Source organism: Strix uralensis, chromosome 4 (genome assembly GCF_047716275.1).
Source record: "Strix uralensis isolate ZFMK-TIS-50842 chromosome 4, bStrUra1, whole genome shotgun sequence".
NCBI lineage: Eukaryota > Metazoa > Chordata > Aves > Strigiformes > Strigidae > Strix > Strix uralensis.
The window spans coordinates 67,857,777-67,875,397 of NC_133975.1; the positions used below are offsets into that span (position 1 = coordinate 67,857,777).

Genomic DNA, 17,621 nt, shown 5'->3' on the forward strand with positions numbered 1-17,621 from the left:
TAACTAACATGACTGTCTTTTGCACAGAATGGTTTTACTCCACTGCACATTGCCTGCAAGAAAAATCGCATCAAAGTCATGGAACTCCTGGTGAAATATGGGGCTTCAATCCAGGCTATAACAGAGGTAGAAAAATGCTTCATGTCCTGAAGAAACATTCCTTTTCTCTCTTCCTTTTTGCTTCTTTTTTCTCTCTCCTATCATGCCTCACTTTCACTTATGTTTTATTTAAACGAAGAAGCCCCTTCCCTATGCCCGTGCAGAGGAGTAAAACTGCTCTTGCTTTGTTTCGCAGTCGGGCCTCACACCAATACATGTGGCTGCATTTATGGGCCACTTGAACATAGTCCTCCTTCTGCTGCAGAACGGAGCTTCTCCCGATGTCACTAACATTGTGAGTATGGCTTTGACTAGAATCATCTGTGCAATACCTCCTCTGAAAAGGGTCTGGCCTACCATGTAGCTCAACCAAAGGTCACATTTTAATGATACTTTATGACTTTATTGCATTTTAGGACAAATTATTCTAGCACCTTGAGTGAAGAGAGGACAGTGGTAATTGTATATGCATTATAAACCATCTGTGGTTTCATGTATTCTTCAACAATGCTTGAGTAGGTAAAGTTTCCCTTAGAAACAGACAAGGCTCACCAAATACATCCAAAACTGATAACAAGCCAAGTCACAGGGAAGACTGTGTTTCCATTCTGAAGGATGAAATTTAAGTCCAAATGGCTCTAATTTCTGCTTGCGTAGCTTCACTGTCTGCCATGAAATTGTGTCATTTGTATGAGTGAAAGGGTATAAAATGCTTAAAACCTAACAATTAAACAAAAAATAAAAATGTTAAACTCAAGATGTTCATTTTAAACAGGAAATTCCAGGATCTGGTGCCTTTCGAAAGAACATGCTTAAATCTAGAAAATGTGACCTTTGGGAGGTAACACAAAATGCAGAACCTGACTTACCACAGAAATCAGTGTTTGTATACCAATAGCCTAGTTACCAAGAAGAATAACTACAAAAAAGAACATGATAGTTTTCTGAGCTGTATTTCACAGATATCTTACTGTTTGAATTTGTCAGTATAAACAAATATTCAACTTATGACTGCCTGCACTTTGAACGCAGCTTTTTGCCAGTAAATAATGTTACAGATAAATGTTCCCAACATCAAAACAACAAAAATTAAGTAATCCGGGTACACTGGACTCATCAGTTTTTCTGTTAGGAAAATTTTACATGGAGCCTAGTAAAAACGTTGAGCACGGAGTTGTTTGCTTGAATCATTAGAACAGACTTTTCTTGACACAGTCTCATACTGCTTTCATACATTTTTATAGAAGTAATCTTTATATAAAAACTTTATTGATGATATGAGAGCCAACAAGAAATTCTCGTGGAAGCAATTAAAAGTATTGTGTTACCAGACATTTATGGGCAAAGTTTAACACTTTACAATTTATGCTACACAGGTGTCTTGGCTTTCACTTGGTAAGCTGAAATTCCCTGTTGAATTGCTAACTGTTTCCAAAAGCTAAATTGCTTTGCTAATTCAAGTACAAAAGGGTCTTTATAGAAATTTAATCTTTAGAGTGTGTGAAACATAAACCTTATTCACATTTTAAACAGTTCATTCTTTGAGTAATAAAGTTTATATAGATGAAATTCTCTATTAAGATTTGTAGCTAGGGCTGTGGGATTTTATTTGTTGCCTACTTACTAATCACAACTGGTAATACAATGTTAATTTAAAAATGACAAGATACATTGACTCCTGGTGAAGAGTGTTTGCTTTGATTAGAAGTTCATAATAGTAGGCAGGCTCAGGCTGCTGCTTTTCCTACATCTAGATGAAGGACAAGAAGACATGATTCCTGATTCTGATGCAGAAGATCTTGACCGGAGTGTTCATTTTGGCAGTTTTACAGTTTAACTTGATAGTTGTGGGGGTAAAAGCCTTACAACAGAATATACTCTAGCTTTAGAGTAAGGAGAAAGAACAATTAAGACAAAGAAGTGATCAGTCCTGCTGTGTTGTCATAACATATCAAATACAAAGCTCCTGGTTGCGGAACTGTCCCAGTTCCTAATGTACCAGGTACCAGGGACTGTTTTAGTCCACTTTAGGACAGTGCACTCACACAGTGTTGGACAGAGCAAAATTAAGCTAGTAATGCCATTATCAAGGAATACTTGCTTTCAGTATTCCTTGACAAACCTATGCAAAATGTAAATGCTTTGAAAGTATCATCCATACTTCATGATCCTGATCTGAAATTCCACATCAGTCCACTTTCCAAAATTTCATATTCTCCTTCAAATTCTGTGGGCTACAAAAGGCTTGAAAGAAGATTCATTCTATAGCCTGCAGATAAAGCCACGCTGCTGAGCACAGATTTTACAGATTTCATATGCTGGCTCAGTTGTGCACAGCCACTGCAAGGCGTTTTAATGCTGCCAGTTCCACACAGTGTGCAGGAAGAGACCATCTGGAAAAAAAATCCCCTTCCATCTTGAGGCTTATGTGCCTCACAATCCTTAGAGAGAGACAGGCTCAATATACTCTTATCTCCTGTGCAATACACAAGCTGATGCACTGTTATGTAGAAACTGAGGAACATATGTGACCAGGGGAGTCTATACGGGAGAATTTTCTATAAACCAGGATTTTCATTCTGACCCTCTGTAGTGAGATTATATTTGTCTGGGATCACCAGGTTTGCAAACTGAAGTGTACCCAGGCCCAGCAACACGTATGCATGCACCCTTCTGAACTGCCTCTTACCGGGTCTGAAGCCAGATTCTCAGCTGGCAGCAAGGGAGGTCTCTGCACGAGTTGATGTGGGTGGAATTTACACCATCGGAGCTCTGTTTCTTCGTGAAAGTTGAGGACACTGAAACGCTTTTGCTTTTCTACAGCGTGGAGAAACTGCGTTGCACATGGCAGCACGTGCTGGGCAGGTGGAAGTAGTTCGCTGCCTCCTGAGAAATGGGGCCCTGGTTGATGCCCGAGCCAGGGTAGGTGTTCTGCTTACAATTTTTTTTGCCTTTGCTTACTCAAAAACAGCTGAAGCAGAGGATCTAGGGAGGACCAATTTCATTTTTATTTGATCAGTTGATTCAATATTAAGCACATCTAAAACCAATTCTGAAAACACTAACCTGGGCTGACCCTGACTGGCAGCTCAGCCCCGCACAGTCGTTTCCTTACTGCCCCTGCAGCAGGACTGGGGAGAGAACTGGAAGAGTGCAAAGCAAGAAAATCTCTTGGGTTGTGATAAAGACAGTTTAAGAGGTGAAGGAGAAAGAAAAAATCCCCCCCAAACCAACCCCTCCTTCTCACAAGTGATGTAAAGGCAATCACTCACTACCTCCCACAAGCAGATCGATGCCCAGCCAGTCTCAAAGCAACAGCTCGGAAAAACTCACCCCCTAGTTTTATTGCTGAACATGACGTAATATGGTATGGATTATCTCTTCGGTCAATTCGGGCCAGCTGTCCTGGCTGTGTCCCCTTCCAACCTCTTGCCCACCCCCAGCCTGTGCCCGGGGGAGGACAGAGGGATAAATGAAGAAAGCCTTAGCGCTGTGTAAGCACTGTTCAGTAATAGCTAAAATGCTGGTATGTTATCAACGCTGTCTTGGTCAGAAATCTAAAACAGAGCACCACACAGGCTGCTGTGATGAAAATTAACTCCATCCCAGCTAGACCCAGTACAGTGTGCCTGACTCAGACCAGCAATAGCTGTTCTGTCTGAGCAAGGAGGTGCACAGCCATGTCCTAACACCAAACATCAGAGGTTCTGATAGCGGTTAGTGCCAGATTTTGAAGCTAAAAGGGACTGTTTGTAGAGCAAGGTGCAGCTGTTGTAAGGCAAATTAAGAACACAAAGGGGAGCAAGTGATGCTCAGAGTGAGGTGTGCTATCTGCCCGATAAAAGGAAAAACCAATGTTTTTCTTCAGTTCTCTATGTTCTAATAAGACATTGCTGAAGCTGATCACAAAAATTAACCCGTGAGCCCTCTGTTACTGCCTTTTTTTGTACTATTACTTCCTATAATTTTTGCAAGACAAATTCATAGATAGATCTCTTGGGATCAGCTAGATTATTGTGTTCAGGGTGGTTCTATCTGTGCTAATTATCTACTTGATTTGAGTTGTAGGAAGAACAGACTCCATTGCACATTGCTTCTCGCTTGGGTAAAACGGAGATCGTCCAGCTTCTGCTACAGCACATGGCCCACCCTGATGCTGCAACAACTAATGGGTACACTCCACTGCACATCTCTGCCAGAGAGGGACAAGTTGATGTCGCATCAGTTCTCCTGGAGGCAGGTGCCTCGCACTCTATGTCCACCAAAGTAAGACAAAATGCTTACATCTGTATTCCAGTAGCACAGGCAGTGCATGCCAGCGCACACCTGCTCCATGAGGAATGTACTTTCACACTCAGAAATTGAATTAGTTTTGGTCTTTTCTTTTGTTCTTACTTAATCAACAGTGATCCAATAGACTGAAGTAATGTATCAGAAGTTAATCAAATTTTGACATATTTTGCTGTCATCTAAAGTTGGGAGTTTGGCTCCTGCTGGAGCCAAATGCAGACCATGATAAATACACGGTCCCAGCAGGTTTAAAATGTACACAAAGTCTTTGTTTCTCTCTTTCCCATTGTGTTATGTTTTGGCCAAAATTTTGAAAAAAGAAAAGGGGATGATGATGACACTTTTTTTTTTTTTTTAATGAACAGGCCTGCTTAGTCTTCAGTACCTTGTTTATTTAAATAGTAAAATAATTCTTGTATGTGCTAGCTGAAAGGAATGTTCCTAAAACATACAAGTCAGCATCTGTCCAGTGCATCTAATGCTGAATCTATTTTCAGTGGTTCTATAAATGAGGTGTCATATGACACAATAGGCCATTTTGTCTGGGGTTATAAAAGAAATAGTTTGCAGAATAATTATTGGTTTGTTAGCCAGAAATGTTTACCGATAGATTCCTAACAGAGTGATGAATACGTAAGAAAATAGATAGCTGTGGATAGAATTATGTGCCAAGATATCTTTTCCAAATTTATCACATGTGTTTAAGTGAGAATCACTTAATTCTCACTGTTATTTTAGGTTTTAAAAAAGTATCCCTGATTTACAGCTGGAGCTTAAAACGTTGTCTTCCAGGGTTTAGAAGACTAAACCAGCAATTTTCAAATTATGATCCACGGATTACTAGGAATGCTTGCTGTTCTCCTTTTATCCAGCTGTTAAATCACATTAAAATGGCTAAAAATACACTAAATACTTTCCTAATTTCCCATATTGCTTTATGGCAATTGCTTTAGTACTGCAGGAACATTCTATAAGTATGAATAGGAGAAGATGTAGTCCACTAGATAATCTCGCTACAAACCTGTGATTCATGAACTGGAAATGTTTGAGATTGCCTGACACAAACTCTTTTTGATGCGGAATTAATGGAATAAGATGATAATGATAATAAACTTTACACATCACTTATGTGTCAGGCAAATAGGTCATTCATTGTAGCTCCTGGGTATTACTGTCAGGGCAGCGGTACAGTCTGCCACCTACTGTCCTGCATCCGTGAGTTTGTTTCCCTTATCAACGTGTTTTTTCAATTGAAAAGAACAGGCAAAGAGCATGTTAGTTTGATATAGACCTTACACCTGTGTTGTACTGACAAGTATTATTAAAACAAATAGAGAAGGACTCTTTTTATTTAAAAAGACAAGATTTTTAGTCTTGCCACAATGTATTTCCAAAAGCATTGCTGTTGAGGCAGGCATGACTTTTTTTAGTTGCAGTTCAGAGGCTGCAGCAGAACTTGGTGGCTGTATGAATACATGAGTCCAAATATATATCATTCTTCAGCAAACTCTAAAGGAGAAGTATGAAGTTTGGAGCTTTTCTCACTGAATTTAGTTGATGTTTCATTGTTACTGGCAACAATTGATATAGGAAATATTTCTAAAGCTGTTATCATGAAACTAAAAAATGCAGCTGGTTTGGAGTAGAAATTTGAACAAGTGCCTTCATTGCCCACACACAGAGTGTATGTTGCTAGTAGAGTCTGTATTAGCCTGACAGCACATACATAGGGAAGAATAATAAAAGGGAAAGTTTTTCATGCTTCTCAAAGTGCTTTCAAGAGAAGATGCTCTTTCTAGGAACAGCTGCTGATTCTGCAAGCTAGAATATAGGTTGAAGAGTAAGCACTTAATACGTAGTTCTTAAAAGTGAAATGTCAGCATGACCTTTAATGCAAATGTATGCTTTTTATCTCCTGAAATTTTTCAGAAGGGATTCACACCGTTGCATGTGGCGGCCAAATATGGGAGCCTGGAAGTGGCAAAACTCCTGCTGCAGCGTCGTGCCTCTCCTGATTCAGCTGGCAAGGTACTGACAAGAAAGAAAAAATAGTCAGCAGCATTTTAGGTCCTTCCTTAGGAAAGAACTGTGCACATGAGAGAAGGCTGCAGCTGCTTTCACATGGTGGCTTTGGCTGTGTTAGGGTGGCATTCCCGCCAGGGTGATGGCTATGAGGTGCTAGTTGTGGGACTGGCGCTACCGAGTGTGTGGGTTTGGTATCCCTGGCAGGAGGGCACAGTGCGTGCAGCTCTGAGGGCAGATCTGTTTCTGTGGCTCAGGAAGCACCAGTTCCATTAAGCTGTCCCAACTGTCAAAATCCGAATGGATAAACACAGGGGCAAGGCCCAGTTTTCCCCATTGCTGCGGGAATTCCTTAGCGCAGGCTCTGGGGAGACGGCAAACCAGGCTTGCGGCCTCAAACAGCCAGGCTGCCCAGATCCACCCTCCTCCACCGCTTCTCTCCCGCTAATGGCCGGCTGCCTGCTGTGGCCTTGCCACATGCCGGTCACCTCATGCACGGCGCCGGCCACCTCACACACTAACGGCTCTGTAACGCGTCCGCCCCCCGCACTCCTAACGCCATAACCACCCTTACAGAATGGCCTCACCCCCCTCCACGTGGCGGCCCATTACGACAACGAGAAGGTGGCACTGCTGCTGCTGGAGAAGGGTGCCTCGCCCCATGCGACCGCCAAGGTGAGCTCCCGCCGCCCGCCTGAGGGACTCTTGCAGGAGGGCAGCCCAGCCTCCACCTTTCCTACCTGGCTGCGGGCGTGCTGCCATGCTGAGCCTGCCTGGGAGGCATGGGGATGGCGCCAGGCAGTGTCTCAGGGCCATGTACACGCGCTGCAGTGTGGGGAATGGTCTGTTCAATATAAAGAAATAAAATAATCCCCGGGGTGTGGGCGGTCAGATGACGGAACGGGCTGTCTGGAGGGGTTGTAGGGGCCTTGGAGGTGGTGACGGTGTGACTAGGTGAGTCACTGAGCTGTGTGGAGGTCAACAGCGGGAAGTTGGCCCTGGCTGGATGACCCCCAACCTAAATTAGTGTACAGCGCTCTCAGACCTTCGTTGAAAAAGAAGAAACACATATGTGTATATATGTATGTGTATGTATATATGATTGTGTGTGTCTCAGCCCATTTTTATGTTTGTGAGCTTTAGTCATAGCTGGAAGTCACTTCAGTATTGTGTAATATTAAAAATTATGTGTATATGCTGACCACACATACAGATGATTCATTCCAGGGTTAGGAACAGTGTCATGATATCACTATGTTAGGCAAAGGCTACTAAAAGGGGAAAATAACAAGCAAATTGGTGCTGATGTCAGAATGTTCTGCCCCATGTGAGGCTGCTCTTTTATATGCTGCCAAAAAACGTGGCCTGTTAAGTGATTGTATCAGAGCTGTTGTTTCCATTGTGGTGCATGGAGAGCAGCAAAAGCTACAGTTGCAGTAGTATTGTTTGGTAAAGCTCCCTCTTAAAAAAAACACAGGCCGACCAACAGAACACCTCCAGAGGGACTGTCTGCTGTAACTCAAAATTTCCCTCGACAGTGCATTACAAAGCAATTAAAGGTGGGAAGTTGTCTTATTGCCAGAAAGTACCATCAATGCTGTTCTGCTTTGCTTAAATGGTTAATTTGATCAGAAACACATTCTTCCCTATTGCTGTTTCCAGCCAGTGCCGTGACTGACACATGTATCAAAATTCCGTATGCAAACACACCTCTGCCCACACACTCCGAGCAAGCATAATGCAATGAAGAGTGTGCACCCATCACTCATTGCAGAGAATGTCACTCATCAGTCAAAAGTGAATATTTACAACATAGGTTATTTGAAATGTAGGTGTCAAACTTGGGATAATTTGAAGGTATCAGCTGAACAGTGCTGCCCACCCTAGTGAGGGCTGGCTTTGTTCTAGTTTTGATGGTGAAATTAACAGACAGGCAAAGCAACACAACAGCTGGGAAATGTGTGGCCTTGAAAATTTAATGAACTCTCATGTGTAATAATAAGGGGTAACATAAAATAATACTGTTTTATGGTGTCTGAATTCTTAGGCTTACATGGCTGTTGTGTTTATTTTATTCTCATTTTGTTTTCTGACTGGTATTAGAATGGATACACTCCTCTGCATATTGCTGCCAAGAAAAATCAGATGCAGATAGCTACCACTCTATTGAACTATGGGGCTGAGACCAACATTTTGACCAAGCAGGGAGTCACCCCACTTCATTTGGCCTCCCAAGAAGGTCACACTGACATGGTGACCTTGCTTTTGGAGAAAGGATCCAATATCCATGTGGCAACAAAGGTAACTCGCAACTGGAGACAAACTACTGTGCGTGGGAGTATCTGGTAAGATGCAAAGTGCAGTGTGGAAATGATGTCACGTTGTCAGGAATTCTCAGCTTCGCTTCCTTATATACATATTTGTGAGTCTGCAGAAGTGACAACAGGTGGGTGAGCAGTAAAAACAAGAAGAGGGTATCTAGGACTGGCAGATGGATTGACCAGTTAACTTATATCATGTAATTAATAGCTGTACTAGGTAAGGCACAGGAGGAGCTGCAGCTGTTGCCGTGACCGGAGGAAAATGATGTAACACCTGGCGCTGATAGAGAGGTTACAGGAGGAAAGGCAGAACAAGAGAAAATTGTTTCTGAGTGTTCAGGAAGGCAGGACTGCAGTATTTTTGTTGTGCTGCAACCTTGTCATCTCTCAGGTGCATATGCTCCTGAAGTTTTTACATTAGATGCAAAGAAAGAGGAATGTAAAATTCTGGAGTCTGTGGGTTCATGGGTAGATTAACAACATGTATCAGAAATCTAAGAGCTCCAGTTCAGTGCTCTTGCCAGCAAAGGTGCTTCTCCTCATATATTTACCCTTCAGCCCTCTTTCAAAGTGGAAGAAATTGGCTGTGTCTGGCAAATAACAAAACAACATTATTAGTGGAGTAGTGAGTGAGAAAAATCCTATGGAGGACCTTTCCAATTTCTTTTATTTTTTTAAAATTATTGTACATGACAGCTTTTTCATAGAAAAAAAGTTCCTCAAAAAACCCCTGTTACTGTAGATCTTCGTTGGTCACCAGATATATCCAGGCATATATGTAAGTCTTATTTAATTCAAGTTGAAAGCCTGCAGCTTTTGTTCATACAAGACAAAATAGAAGGCTCAAGTCTCTCACTGTCTGGCATTAATGTATTACACTACCTAACCAATGAGAGACAAGATGCTCTTCATTTCTCTTAGAAAATTTGTTCCCTGCCTTGTTCACAGGGAAGCACTATGTGCGTGATCACAGGGAGTTTTTAAAGGCTGCATCCATTGCCTTGGCATCTTTGAATGGGATCTATTTCTGGAGTTATTTTCTTCATTCTGACTCGTGCCTGCAGTTGTCAAGGTTCCCTTTCCTGTCTGAGGAGTGGGAAGCACATTCACTGTGCTTCCCTAATTTATTAATGGGCTCCTCAGCTTCCCAAGTGACATTATTGTATACAATCGGAGTGTGATCATTGATGCCTGAAAGTTTTACACTGTGGTTATGGTGATGTAATTGCTTTGGAGCTGTTTGTCAGCCGGAACAGGAGAAACATCAGCTCTGCTTTGTTTAAAAAAAAAATCACCCATACTTAAAGGCTATAGTTAGGATCTCTTAATCTTTTAAAGATGAGAAAGCGGGAAAGTCTAGATTTCTTCCCTCAAGTAAAATAAGTTTGATTCTTACTTTTATCTTTATTTATTTATTTTGTATATTCTACCTCCAGACGGGACTGACATCCTTACACCTTGCAGCTCAAGAGGATAAAGTGAATGTAGCTGAAATACTCACAAAACACGGTGCAAACCAAGATGCTCAGACAAAGGTAAATCATGGAGTGGCTACTGTCTTCAGTGCGCCAAAGGATGCTACCATTGTAAAAGGAATGTTCCACTGAGCTTGCAGTTTTACTTCTTTGTTCTCTTATTGTAGCTTGGTTATACACCTTTAATTGTGGCATGTCACTATGGAAACATCAAAATGGTGAATTTTCTTCTCAAGCAGGGAGCAAATGTCAATGCTAAAACAAAGGTAAAGAATTTTTCATTGGTTTTGCTCTTTATTTATGTATTTATAATACATACCATAGTGCCTTTTCACTAGGAAACTGTAGTTGCTGCGTGGTATGTGTCAACATATGGTGATTCGTGGCTGTAGTGGAATCACTTCTCTCTACTACATCTCATTGTGTATTGTTCACAAAAGAAAAGTCAGGTAACTATTTGGGTGTATGAAAGAAGGAGATAAGAGAATCAGTTTTACTGATATTTTTTTTTTTCTTATTTACACATGGTTTACACCAATGTAATACCGGTGTGCTGCTAAACTAGTAAGTAACAATTCAGACACTCTGAGGGTGATGCCAGGTTCTCTCCAGTCTGCTGGGGGAAGAGTGGGAGGAATTATTGCTGATCAAAGTGTGGGTGGTATGACTTTGGGAGAGGAAGCAGCTGTGATGGAGGAATGCAGTTTACTGATGACAGCTTTGGGGTTTTTTTTGAGGGGAATCCGGGAACACTGTTACTGACCAGTTATACTGAAATGGACCTGACTGCCTATAACCAAAGTCTTGAATGAATTCTACTGACTTCAGCAGTTTCTTCTAGTATAAACTGGTGGGCACAACACCTGATTGTGATGCATTTTGTAGCAAGAATTGTGTATCTCCTGAGTATACACAGAGAGGTTCTGGTGACAGCAACAGTGTGTTGCATCCCAGAAACCATCGCATCACCCTTATCAGGAAGAAGGCTAACTTGGGAGCTTCAGGGATTCAGCTTAGTTAAAGCTGGCTTCAGGCAATAGCTTCAGGCTAGCTACTAGCTTCACATTGCCTGTTTTGGGATCAGCATGAAGAAGTCCATTGATATTTCTAGTGACATACTGTATCTTACAAATACTAAATCAAAATCACAGGCTTGTGGTCTGCTGGTCCCTCTGGCCAGCTCCTCTGTCCCCATCTGCAACCTATGGGATGGATTCCTTTCTCAGAGTAGCACTATTTCATCACAGTGCTCACAGCTCAATGTTGTAAGAAACAGCAAAGTAAATAAATAAAAGATGCTGGCCCATCCCTCATGAGATCACCCAAAATCAATGGGCAAAAACCAGGGTTTCCAAAAGAACAGGCAACACTACTAGAAAAACAGCTGATAAGAATTAATAAAGCAGACACTAGCAGGATCCAAATGATAGCTGCCAAGACATTCAGCTGAGGTATTTATTTGGAGATGAGCTAAAAGGACAGACATACTTGTGTCTTTAGTATTAGGTCTTACTCTAAGTCTTAAGGGGCCACTGGGCCAGATTCCAATGCCGTTTCCCCAGCTATTTAACTTATTTAGAACAATTTTATTGAAGTCAGCAAGTTTGTATGAGTATGGGCCAGTGGTTCTTCAAAATCTCAACCTAGGGACCAATAAAAATACTGGCAGTCTGTCAGCTGGTACTGTGGACTCAGTTTAAAGAGCAACTTCATCCTGGCTAGATTCAGGGTAGGCATGTTAAAGAATAAGTAACCTCTATTGCAGCTTGGTCTTTAACTAGAGAAAGCCTGCACGATGCTTTGTGTCATCTCTGTGAAAAATGATATGGCTGAACTCTGTTTTTGAAGGACTGCACTAATACTTAACTAAAGACAGTGAATTTGCTTTGCACTACAACCTACAGTAAAATCCTCCTTCGATTTCTTAGTAGTCCATTCATGTATACTGTAAATATAAGAATTGTAACAGTTCTGAACTATCACTATTTAATTAGTAGTACAAAGCATTACTTGCATCTATTCGTTTGCAAAAGAGATAACTCTCAGAGCGTGTCTTTCAGAGCCTGCCCTCAGGCTTTACATACGTGTACAGTGAGATCAACTTGGTGTTTTTTTCCAGTTTATTCTCTGCTTGCTTTCAAAGCCAATTGCAAATAATTTTGTAAATTAATTGCCTGACTGGACTTTCACAATACCATCTCAGATCAACTGGCTGAAGTACACTTTGATTATGTTTCTGTATTGTGTAACATTAGAATGATCACTGGAGGAGATATGTATACGGAGTCAAGCGTGTTTATTAATATAGACATTGTGTACATGTTTTTTAGTGTAATTAGAGCTTGGTTAAGCCTTTTGAAGGCAAAGTAAAGGTAAAATTGATTGACATTTGTAATAGGTTTATGTTGTTGGCCTTTTTAAAAGCAAATAGTCTCAAATCGCTGCTGTTAAAATTTATATATTTTTTAAATTGGCTCAAATACTTTAAAGGCAAATCTTCGGGCTTCTATAGAAAACTAAGATGTGAAAAGAAGAAAAATGTTCGCTGCCTCAGCTGTGATTCTGTGTCCTTAGCATGCCACTTTAACTTTACTGTTCCTTGTTATTCCTCCCTCTGGTTTAGGAAATGAGGAATTATCTGTCTTTCCAGAGATTGCTTATATTGTGAGATGAAGGGTGATCTGTGAATAAAAATATTATCTTCCTTTGTCTTTTCATTAATCTGGGGAAGGAGTATTATTATTACTAAAGATTTATTATCTTTGGGTTGATTAATGGCATAATTTCTTTTTGAAATGTCTCAAAAGGAGCAGAAGGAAGCAAAGCGAAGTGTCTAATCTAATTACTGGTGGTTTTTGTTTGTTTGTTTGCTTTTATCGTAACCACTGTGGACAACAGAATGGGTATACCCCTCTTCACCAAGCTGCTCAACAAGGCCACACTCACATCATTAACGTTCTTCTCCAGCATGGGGCCAAGCCCAACGCCATCACCACTGTAAGTCTGGGAAGTGCCAGTGGGAACTTGTTTCCCTGGACAGTTCTTTTCTTTCTCAGGGCTTGAGAACAAGCCTTTGTTTTGGTGAAAGTATTCCTCATACAGCTGGTTGTCAGATGTGTAACTTCCTTTTCTTTTCCTTATCCTCTTAAGGTAGTTCAGGTCTAACTCATTGTGCACTAAGCTAAACATGAGCTGGGGAAACTGATGCCTGAGCTGCAGGGTCAGGCTGGTCACAGCTAGCTGTGCTGTGTTTTTCAGTTGCCCTCTGCATCAACGCTTCCGTCTATGAATTGATATCTTGATAAGGATTTTTCTGTAAAAATTAAGGGGAACCCAGAACACGAGCTGCTTTTTTTTTTTTTTTTTTTTTTTTAAGATATAAACCCAAATTTCTGTCTCTCTATCCACTGGATCTGCTTCAGGTTCTTACTGAGTTCACTGATGTTAATGCCTCCTCAGAGGCTGTCAATAGTCTCTGGCACAGCTCCTTTCTCAGGCAGGAATGCAACTGTCCTATTTCATTTTGATGTTGTTATTAGTCACTTCTAATTGGGTAATCTTTAAAATTCAGCCAGAATGTCCAAAACTCGTGTCATTCCCCAGAGTGGATCAGGTTTCCATGTACATACATTGTGCATGCTTAAATCAGCACTGGCACCCTGTTTGGTGCTGGAATGATCACACTGAATAATCTTCTGTGAGGTTATCCAAAATACCAGTTTATGCACCAGATCATCAAGCAGGAGACGATTGTAGTCAGCTTCTGGGGCTGTAGGTACTATTGGGCATATTCAACTGAAGCTCTCTTTATTTGCTTTCAGTCCTCATGTTGGGGCTGTCATGCCCAAATCTGACCCAAATCCAAGCAGGGTCTCAAGGATGTGTCTTTACTGCACAGTTTGCATGCTTTCTCAGGTACTATATCTGTTCTTGTCCACACATAGCAACCTCTAGGTTGAGATTAAGGGAGAATTTCAACCTGAAACATTTGGCAGGGGAATATGGAAGTGGGATATGAGCAGTTAATGTGCAAGTGATGGTAACGGTCAAATTATTTATGCTGTGAAGATTCTATCTGTTCATATTGTGCTGCTAATACACAAACTGTGTTGCTTCAGGGTTGCTGAGATAGAGTAGTACAGAGGAATTTAAATTATAGATAACCAAAGCCAATACTGAAGTAGAGAGAAGCCCTCAGGCTCATATCCTTCACACAGTGCAGTAGTGTCACAAGAGAAATAATTTCAGTGCAAAGAGCAGTACATTGGCTTTCCATGATTCCCCTGATAGGCCAGCATGTGTCCTTTGGTTTAGTGCGAAATAGAACAATTCTGTGTAGAGCTCTTGGCAAAGAATCATGAAACATGCCACTTCCTCCCTTCCCCAAGTTGAATGAGACGGAGACCATGGACTGCCAATGTTCCAAATGATGAAATGGAGATAAATAGGCCTAAATACTTACTAAATTGTCATTTTAATGTCCATTTGATGAATGGCACATCTCTATATGATGGGCATTTAAACTGCAAATAAATGTATTTAAATGGAAATTAATTCCCCACCCCCAAGCCTTTTTTGAGTTTGTTAAATCATTAGCTTTTGTGTACTTTTATGGGACAAACATTTTTGCTGTAAGGGGGAATAAAAGTGTACGTGGACAATAAAGCTGTAATCTTGTATTCTCCGAAGAGGGAATTGTAGCTGATAAAGATTTAACAGTTTCAACTGGAAGTGAAACTGTAACATTTTAAAATACTTTTTTTTTAGAAGAGTATTTCTGATACAGAGCCATTTATACAAAATGAAACATGAACTTCTGCAGACAAGACATATTCTGTGTAGTGAAATCTGAGCACTGAAGGGTTAAACCATACAGCACTTTTTTATTTAGAATAGCAGGCAGATGTAAGTGTGTTGTGTTACCATGGTAATCAGGGCTATAGTCTTAAAGAAGTTACAAAGACAGAGTCAGATGTAATGGTAAAAAAACAGTGATTTTCCTAGGCTGCGCCTTGTTTTGGATGGAAATGCTGGCTCATGCAGTGTTGAGAGTGAGCTCATTGGTTCACATCACAATCCTCCCTCTCATTGCGCTCTCTCTCTCCCCTTCTCTTTTTTCTCTTCAGAATGGTAACACTGCCTTAGCTATTGCAAGGCGTCTGGGATATATCTCAGTGGTCGATACGCTGAAGGTTGTAACGGAGGAGATTACTACCACCACAACTGTGAGTTGCAGATGCATTAAAATGTCTCTCTTCTTTATTCAGAATGTTGTCTTGCTCTTCTTCCCTCAGACTCTCCATGTGTGTTTCCTTTTTTTATTTTCGGGTTTTAGCCCCCCCCCTTTCTGTTGGAGTTTTGCAAAAGTGCTACAATGCTTTCACAGTATATCTTTTAAGCATGTGGAAGTGTGTGCAACACAACAGACTTCACTGAGCTGGGTAACGTCTATGGGCATACAGATGGAAAACAACTATTCAAAAGCAGAGTGAAACTTTTTTTCTAGATATGGGTCTGAGCTGCAAACCCAAACTTTCCAGAAGTTTGTGCATTGTTGTTTCGATCCTGTCCTGTTTCTCTGTTTCTCTTTTCACCTCTCCTTTTCAGTCTGTCCTTACGTTTCCACACTTTTGACACCTACTGAGGCTCAACCATTGCAGCACACCACAGTAAGCTTGTCAGCATTTGGACTGTACCAGCCATGGAGTGGTGCCAAGCTTAATGATGCTCACTAGATGGCTCTGAATTGTATCAATCGTCTTTTCACTCAAATCACTTTCAGTTCAAGTAGATCCCAGTTTTCCAAAATACAAAAGAATCTTCCCTCATGTGCTCAGTCCTCTCAGTCCTCCATGCTCTTGGTAGTCTGTATTTTGATTTCAGGGTTTGTGAATAGTATGTGCTGAACATCAGCAAGGTGGTACTGTTGCTTTAATCTGGGAAAAAGTGATGTATTCTGACACTCTGGGACAGGAAGATTTTCTCTTCTTTGACTTTTACCTCCCATCTACAATTGTTTTAGCAGGTAGGAAGGGAGAATATTAGAAATAGTGCATCATTTAAGAAGTTAATTTTAATTCCCATTACTGCATTTTATCTTGAAACACTGTTGTAAGGTCATGCTCTTTTTTTTTGCACACACACCCCCCCTTTTTTAAATGCAAGAAGGATTAGCAGTCTAGAAAACCTATCATATCTAGATGTCATTTAGGAGCTCAGAGCCATGAAAATTCACAGATTACTTAAAAGATGCCACTACTCAGTCAGAGAGGGGATTAGAGGAAGAGGAGAGATCCAAAGTTACTTGCAAAGAAATGGGAAAATAATTTTGATTTTGTTGTGTGCTGACAGCAAGTCCCACTGATATTAACCGAGGAAGATGGAGTAAAAGTAACATGGCATAAGGTTACAAATAGAGTGAGCCATAATTTATTAATGAGCTGCAAAGATCAGACTGAGTCAGGTTTGGACAAAGAATTCCAGCATAATTCCAGAAGTCTCTCAATAAAAACTGTATGTTTTTGTTACTTATTTTGAGTTCTCGTTTACTCATGTAGCACATCACACACGTGCATACATAAACACAAATGTATCTATCCAGAGATTTAGAAAAATAAAACCTAGGTAAAATTTTTCAAGAAACTTTAGCTCTTTCCCACAGTGTCTTTTTTAGCTTCAAATGACACCTTTGCTGTTCTCTGTGCTGTGTCCTGGCACATTTTTTCCATTTATGCCCTGATATAAGCTGTAACTTCCTTTCTGTCATACATTGCATTGCACTGTGGAGCTTTGTACCTTGTCATATGTAAGTATTAGATGCTTTGTAATAATAGGGATTACACTATGAGAAGACACCTGTGAGTTATTTACTTTGGATAAATGTTTCTTTAAACTTTAAGGGTAATGGATTTTTCTACCAGATGCTTGGGGATTAGGAATGAATCAAATACTGAATCTTACTTGCATAGTTGACCTCTAATGCTTGTAATATAAGAGAAATCTGAAATCTTGAACTGTGCCTGTGTACAAAGCACTGCTTTTAAAAGTCAGGTGGGAACCCTCGATAAACTCAGATCTTTCAGCTATGAATTTGTCGGAATCTTGTACCTTAGGGATATGTAGAATATAAACCTCTGATGGTGTTGTTCATGGTGAGGAATGTTGATTAAACATAATTTAGAACAAGTCCTCAAAAGGAGGGATAAATAACAGGCACTCACAGGCACTCCCTGCAATAAAGTTCTCCAGATGGTGAGGTTGGTGTTGCCAAACCAGAACACAGCATTTAGCACTGAAAAAAAGGTTCTGTCACCATAGCTACTTCATTCTGTAAGGTTGTAGCTGAGTGATGCATGGAGGATGTTAGACAGGCTGATGCTTTATTGATATTCAAGTCACTGGTGCTTGAGATGAG

The 17,621-nt window shown here is 40.7% G+C and overlaps 1 protein-coding gene across 50 annotated transcripts in view; it reads left to right on the forward strand.

The window, feature by feature from the left end:
* ANK2 (ankyrin 2) overlaps positions 1–17,621 on the forward strand; it is a 371,495-nt gene that overhangs the window by 267,664 nt on the left and 86,210 nt on the right. For 38 of the 50 annotated variants that reach the window (XM_074867112.1, XM_074867115.1, XM_074867116.1 and 35 more), the window contains 11 exons: positions 28–126; positions 296–394; positions 2,923–3,021; positions 4,168–4,365; positions 6,319–6,417; positions 6,988–7,086; positions 8,515–8,712; positions 10,169–10,267; positions 10,375–10,473; positions 13,106–13,204; positions 15,334–15,432. In XM_074867112.1, coding sequence (XP_074723213.1) covers positions 28–126; positions 296–394; positions 2,923–3,021; positions 4,168–4,365; positions 6,319–6,417; positions 6,988–7,086; positions 8,515–8,712; positions 10,169–10,267; positions 10,375–10,473; positions 13,106–13,204; positions 15,334–15,432 — 1,287 coding nt within the window. The remainder of the gene's footprint in view (positions 1–27; positions 127–295; positions 395–2,922; positions 3,022–4,167; positions 4,366–6,318; positions 6,418–6,987; positions 7,087–8,514; positions 8,713–10,168; positions 10,268–10,374; positions 10,474–13,105; positions 13,205–15,333; positions 15,433–17,621) is intronic. The other 12 variants (XM_074867155.1, XM_074867157.1, XM_074867113.1 and 9 more) reach the window with 5 other exon arrangements.